At 47.3% G+C, this 6,391-nt stretch overlaps 1 protein-coding gene across 1 annotated transcript; it reads right to left on the bottom strand.

The window, feature by feature from the left end:
* Nucleotides 1–3,530: 3,530 nt before the first annotated feature.
* Nucleotides 3,531–4,043, bottom strand: LOC138397131 (keratin-associated protein 12-4). The gene has a single exon (XM_069491053.1). The coding sequence runs from the start codon at nucleotides 4,041–4,043 to the stop codon at nucleotides 3,531–3,533; it is 513 nt and encodes a 170-aa protein (XP_069347154.1).
* Nucleotides 4,044–6,391: the final 2,348 nt, after the last annotated feature.

The raw sequence follows: 6,391 nt of genomic DNA, 5'->3' as shown, positions 1-6,391 counted from the left end.
TTCAAAATATGTAAGGTTCCCCTGGCTCCTTATAGCTGTGAAGCACAGTTGGGAAAGTCCTAAACGTGGGGAATGTGCCAGCAGAGGATTGAGAGAATACAGGGTGGCCTGGTGGAGGTCAGGGAAGGCTGGGATTGGGTTGAGGGTAGGGGGAAGTCACAGGGAAGTCCTGGCTTTCAGGGAAGTTGGGGAGGATGCTCTGGGAGTTACTAGAAACTATGCTTACCAGAGGAACATCATTTAAAACTTGTATTATAAAAAGGTTCAAATATACACAAAGGTAGAAAGCATAGTTGGCCGGGCGCGGTGGCTCACGCCTGTAATCCTAGCACTCTGGGAGGCCGAGGTGGGCGGATCGTTTGAGCTCAGGAGTTCGAGACCAGCCTGAGCAAGAGCGAGACCCCATCTCTACTAAAAATAGAAAGAAATTATATGGACAGCTAAAAATATATATATAGAAAAAATTAGCCGGGCATGGTGGTGCATGCCTGTAGTCCCAGCTACTCGGGAGGCTGAGACAGGAGGATCCCTTGAGCTCAGGAGTTTGAGGTTGCTGTGAGCTAGGCTGACGCCACGGCACTCACTCTAGCCTGGGCAACAAAATGAGACTCTGTCTCAAAAAAAAAAAAAAAAGAAAGAAAGCATAGTTCTATGAACCCCCATATACTTAACAGTTATTGATTTTGCCACTTTTGTTCCTTTTCCTTTCTTTCTGTCCTTTTTTCTCTGCTGAAATATTTTAAATAGGTCACTTCACTCCATACTTCAGCATGCCTCTCTAGGAAATAAGGACCTTCTCTTACATAACTCCAGAGCCATTTTGTATCTAACAAAATTAGCACTGATTCCTTAGTATCATAGATACCCAGTCCATAATTAAATGTTCTTGCTTTTACAGTTAGGTTGTCCAAATCAGGAAGCAAACAAGGTCCACATGTTCCATGTAGTAGTTGTCTTTTTAAATCCCCTCTCAGTTTTTTTCCCCCAGCCATTGACTAGTTGAAAAAATTGGGCCAGATTTCCTTTAGAATGTCCCACTTTCTGGATGTGTTTACTTACTTCCTTGTTGTGTTATTTAATTTGTTCCTCCATCCCCTGTATTTCCTGTTAATAGAAGTTAGCACTAGAGGTTTGATTAGATTCATGTTCAGTTTTTTTGTTTATTACTTTGCTTGGCAAAAATCCTTGGTAGATGATGCTTCACATTGCATCATCACATCAGGAGGTACATGGTTTCTGGTTGTGATCCTAGGATTCATCAGTGGGGTTAGACTATAATGGCTTGATTCCTCCATTGTAAAGTTCTGCATCAACAGTCATTCTTGGTTTCATCCATTAGGTGATTCTTGCTTTGATCAGTTATTTCAATGAGGAATTGCAAAATGGTGATTTTCCTAATTCCATATTCCTTCTACATTAGTTAGAATTCTTCTGTAAATAAGAAGTTGTCTCTACCAGTTAGAGCTATCCTGAAATATAGTTTATATAGGACAGGTAACATAAATGCTTAATTCTTTTTCTTTTTTTTTTTTCTGAGACAGAGTCTCACTCTGTTGCCCAGGGCTAGAGTACCGTGGCGTCAGCCTAGCTCACAGCAACCTCAAACTCTTGGGCTCAAGTGATTCTCCTGCCTCAGCCTCCTGAGTAGCTGAGACTACAGGCATGCGCCACCATGCCCAGCTAATTTTTTCTATATATTTTTAGTTGTCCAGCTAATTTCTTTCTATTTTTTTAGTAGAGACGGGGTCTCGCTCTTGCTGAGGCTGGTCTTCTGACCTCCAGTGATCCTCCTGCCTCGGCCTCCCAGAGTGCTAGGATTACAGGTGTGGGCCACCTCGCCCAGCCTTCTTTTTCTTTCTAATTGCCAACTTTCAGAATAAGAAGTTGAGAGAAGCATCATTTCAAAAAAAGGTTTAGGATTAGAGCCGAGCAGGGGTGGATGGCCTGAATGGTGAATGGTGAATGGGGAAACAAGGGGCTATTCTCATAGCCATGTCCACCCCTCCCTCACTTCAGGGCATGGACCCTCTGTAGTACGGACAGAGTCCTGGCCCTTGGGAAGCAACGAAAAAGACATGACACAGGCTTGATGTGCCCTGTTGTGCAGGACCCAGGGAGATGGGGAGATAGGAGGTGGGGGGGCAGGGGAGCATGAGAGATAGGAGGAGAGAGAAAAAGAAAGATAGGAAGTAAAGAAACAGCTAGACATAGAAGACAGGAAGAGGGACAAAGAAAGGGAAACAAATGGAAGAGATCAAGAATGAAATGCACAACAAAGCAGAATAGGACAGAAAAGCAGAGAGCTGTGAGGTGAATGGAAAGAGCAAGGAAGAAAATAGATATGAAGACAGGGATTGAGATGGGGAAGGGGAAAGAAAAAGATGTATATGTTAAATAGATTTTAAATTAGACAGATATAGAGGAGGGAATAGAGGTATAGGGAGCAGAAAACAGATAATATGATGATCTGAAGGCAAAATGTCCCAGTGATAGAAGGAAATAGAAATGGAGAGTGAAGTAGAAAGATAGATGGAAAAAATAAACAGAGAAAGAAAATAACAAAGAGTTCTAGAGGAAGCTAAGAAACAGGTTAGTGCAGGAGCCAGAGAACTTGAGAAACATGGAGAGGGGCTTAGGGACAGCCTATGAGCTAGTTCTGGGCAGATAGCTGAGTCTCACTTCCAGCTATCTCTTGGTGGCTTCTCTTGGTGGGGCTTCCAGCCCCACCCCCAGGGACAGGAGACTTACAGCTAGCTACGTGTGGATGGGATTATTAGGAGCCTGAGTCAAGGGTTCCCAGCTTCCTTCATCCCCATGCCAGATAAGCATGGATGTCACAGATGGGATTATTGCTGCAAGATTGAGGTCATGAGGCTGAGTGAACTCTCAGAGATTTGAAAGCTAAGACATCCAGGCAGAGGGTTCCTGGCTAGAAACAAATGAGCACAAAGGATGTCAAAGATATCCATGGGGAGGGAGGAACCAGATACCCTCTACTCAGCCTCCTCTTCTTGTCCAAAGGCCACTAACCTTGTCTGCTTGACTCAAGGTGAGAGGTCAGGGGTTCAGAGACTCTTGGGACAATCAGAGATGTGGGTGAAAGTCCAAGGGGGAAGAAGTGGTCTCTGGACAAAGGATCCTCTACCTTCTCTAGAGGCAGAGTCCACCTTCTCCATGAGAACTGCAGAGGAGACTCCAGTGGAGGCTCAATAGAGGGGAAGAAATGGCCAACTTGCTCACCTTCAGTGGCTGTGGGGGAGGCTCTGAGAAGAACACTTTCCATTCCAGAAGTTGCAGAAGAAGAGGTTCTGGAACCAGTAGGAGGACACCCAGAAACTAACTTCAAAGCAGATACTCCCCCAGGACTGGGCAGGAGGAGGGTTCTGAGCAGCCTGCTGTTTCTGCCTGCCCGGATGAGGGTCCAGCTCATCCCTCTCCCCACCCCGCCCCAGCTCCTGCCTCCCTGCCTGAGGAAGCAGCTACAGAAGTGCTCCAGGAGACCAGCAGTCTCTTGGTGGGCAGCGGTCCACCTAGACTATCAGACAGCGCCCCCGAGAAGTGCGTTGTCCTCTGAAGCAGCAGCTGCAACAGCCAGTGGAGCCCGGAGGCCCCCAGGCAGCCCCTCGGCCACAGCCGCAGCTGTCACTGCAGCCCATGTGGGAGCTCAAACAAGCAGCTCGGCCCCTGGAGCAAGGGTAAATGGGGCAAGGTGAGGGGTGGCAGCAGGCTAGAGGTGGACCGGAGCATGGGACACAGGAAGTATGGGGACAAGTCAAGGGTGGACAAGCAGGGCAGGGAGGGCAAGAGCAGGTGCAGGGTGGACCAGGGAGGCTGGGACAGGAGGGGCAGGGAGCTGCATAAGAGGGACAGGTGCAGGAGCAGGTGGGAGGGGGACAGCCAGGGCAGGGGAAGGTACAGGCAGAGGAGGGACAGGATAGACAAGGAGAGGCAGCTGGTGGACCATGCCTGGAAGGAGTAGGGGGCTCTTGGTGGGCAGCCTTCTTGTTGCGAGGCCCCAGGCGCAGGCCCAGAGAGAAGTCCATTCAGCTGCAGGAGCAGCCAGGCTGGGGGCTGGGTGAAGGGGAGGGCAGCGATGGAGCAGGAGGGGCGACCGTGGGGGGCAGGATTAAAACTAAGACACACTGAGCCTTGCTGATCCTACAGGGAGCTCAGACCTCCCCCTCCAGCCCTCCCCTTCCAGGCCTGCCAGGCAATGCTCTCCTGCCACCTCCCTCCACTGAAAACCCTCCAACGGCACCAGACCAGAACACGTTCTTCAGATATGACGTGCACTTTCATGCCTCCAGCCCTTTGCTCACACTGTTCCTCCTGCCTGGAGTGCCCTTGCTCTCTTCTCCACCTGGGGAAGTCCTATCACCTCTGAAGTCTTCCTCTTTATTCAATCAAAAAGTCTTTCTTGAGCTCTAGTCCCCTGAGGCCTGTTTGAGTCTCTTCAACCCTGATGGCCAAAGCTGCTGCTTCAGGCCCCCCCCACCCCGAAAGAGCTCCCAGAGGGGACTTAGGGAAGCAGTGGCAGCTGCAGAAGGGCTGTGAGAGACTGAGTCGGGATGTTGGGAACTAGCAGAGGAGGTAGGATGCCTGGGTTCTGAGAATTTCCAGAGAGAGCAAGTCCTAGGTGTGAGGGCAGGGGGCCGGCTGTCTCTGGGAGACTGATGACCAGCCTGGGGCCTGTTAGGTGTCTGGCACTGGCCTTGGCAGTGAATAAGATAGCTAAGTTTCCTCTCTCACAGAGCTCCCATAAAAATGAGGTGTGGGGTGGGGACAAAAAGCAAACAGGTAGACAAACAAATTATTAATATTTCAGAGCATGAGAATAGCTGTTCTCACTATCCCATGACAAAAAGTGACTCAAAAAGGTGGATCAGTCAGAAGGGGCAGCTAGACAGCCCCCAAACAGTTAGGCGTGACTTCCCTTAAGGATTTTGAGGGAGATATAGTCTGTCAAGCCCTGGCAGAGGAGGGAGAGCTGGCTGAAGCTGAATGGAACCCAAGTGGCTGGGCTATGGAGAAAAATAAAGCTGAGAAAAGGACAAGGATAAGGAATGCTGGAGGTCGCAACCTAAAATTTGGTAGTCAAGGATGGTGTCACTGAGGAAAAGACCTGAAAGAAGTGAGGCAGCGGGGCCGGGAGCCATGGCTAACGCCTATAGTCCCCACACTTTGGGAGGCAAGAGGATCACTTGAGCCCAGGAGTTCAAGACCAGCCTGGAAAACATAGTGAGACCCTGTCTCTACTAAATAAATAAGAAAGAAGTGAAGGATCAAGTCATGGAAATATCTAGTGGAAGAACATTCCAGACAGTGGGGACAGCAAGTGCCACAAGCAAAGGGGAGAGCCACAGTGGCACAGGTCAGAGATTAAGGCAAGGGTCCCCTCACACAGGGCCTTGTGAGTCGTAGCAGGGACTTGGCTCTCATTCCAAGTAAAAAGGGAAAACCTCTGAGAGTTTTAGGCAAGAAAATGTATAGGTCTTTTTGGTTCTACACCCTGGTTATAATTTCTGCCCCTGGTTAGAATGTCTTGCTTCCTGTATTATTGGTACAACCATTTTGGAAATCAGTTTGGTGCTATCTGATAAAATTGAACCTGTGCATACAGTTTGACTGTTGATTCTATATCTTAGAAAAACTCTCGCATGTATGTACTGGGAAACATGTACAATAATGTTTGTAGCCACGTCATTTATGATACCCCAAACTGAAAGAAACTCAAACATCCACCAACAGCAGAATAAAAAAAAAAAAAAGCAACTGTGGTGTGTTCATGCAATGAATACTATGCAACAGTAAGAGGACAGCTGTGTGCAACAAGTTGGATATATCTCACAAACAAGAAGTTGAGCAAAATAAGACACAAAAGAGTAATACAGTATCATTCCATTTATATAAATCTAAAAAACAAGCAAAATTGAGCAGTATTGTTTAGGAATGCATACATGGGCACTAAAACTATAAAGAAAAACAATTCCTGTGTTTACAATTACTACAAAAGTCAGGATGGTGGTTACTTCTTAGGGGAGCAAGGAGATTGTGGAAGGTATACATGGGGAAATTCTGCAAAACATTCCATTTTTTTTTTACCTGGGTGGCAATTAAATAGGTATTCACTTTATTCCAGTTTATTCTGTACACTGTTCATAATATACTTTGTACAGAAAGAGGAAATAAAAGTGCCGCTTCTTTCTCTGCTCCATGCCACCTTGTTCAGATCATTATACTGAAGTTAGACACTTCCTAGACCGTATACCCACGTTTCCCACCAGACCTTCCCTTTATTTCACCTATCAATGCCTGGCGTATAACAGATGCTCAATAAATGTTTGCTGAATTGGATTGAATTGAATTTCCCAAGTCTCTCACACATGGAGAG

This window comes from Eulemur rufifrons, chromosome 16, assembly GCF_041146395.1.
Source record: "Eulemur rufifrons isolate Redbay chromosome 16, OSU_ERuf_1, whole genome shotgun sequence".
In the NCBI taxonomy this organism is placed as follows: domain Eukaryota; kingdom Metazoa; phylum Chordata; class Mammalia; order Primates; family Lemuridae; genus Eulemur; species Eulemur rufifrons.
This window is presented reverse-complemented; position numbering and strand designations above follow the sequence as displayed.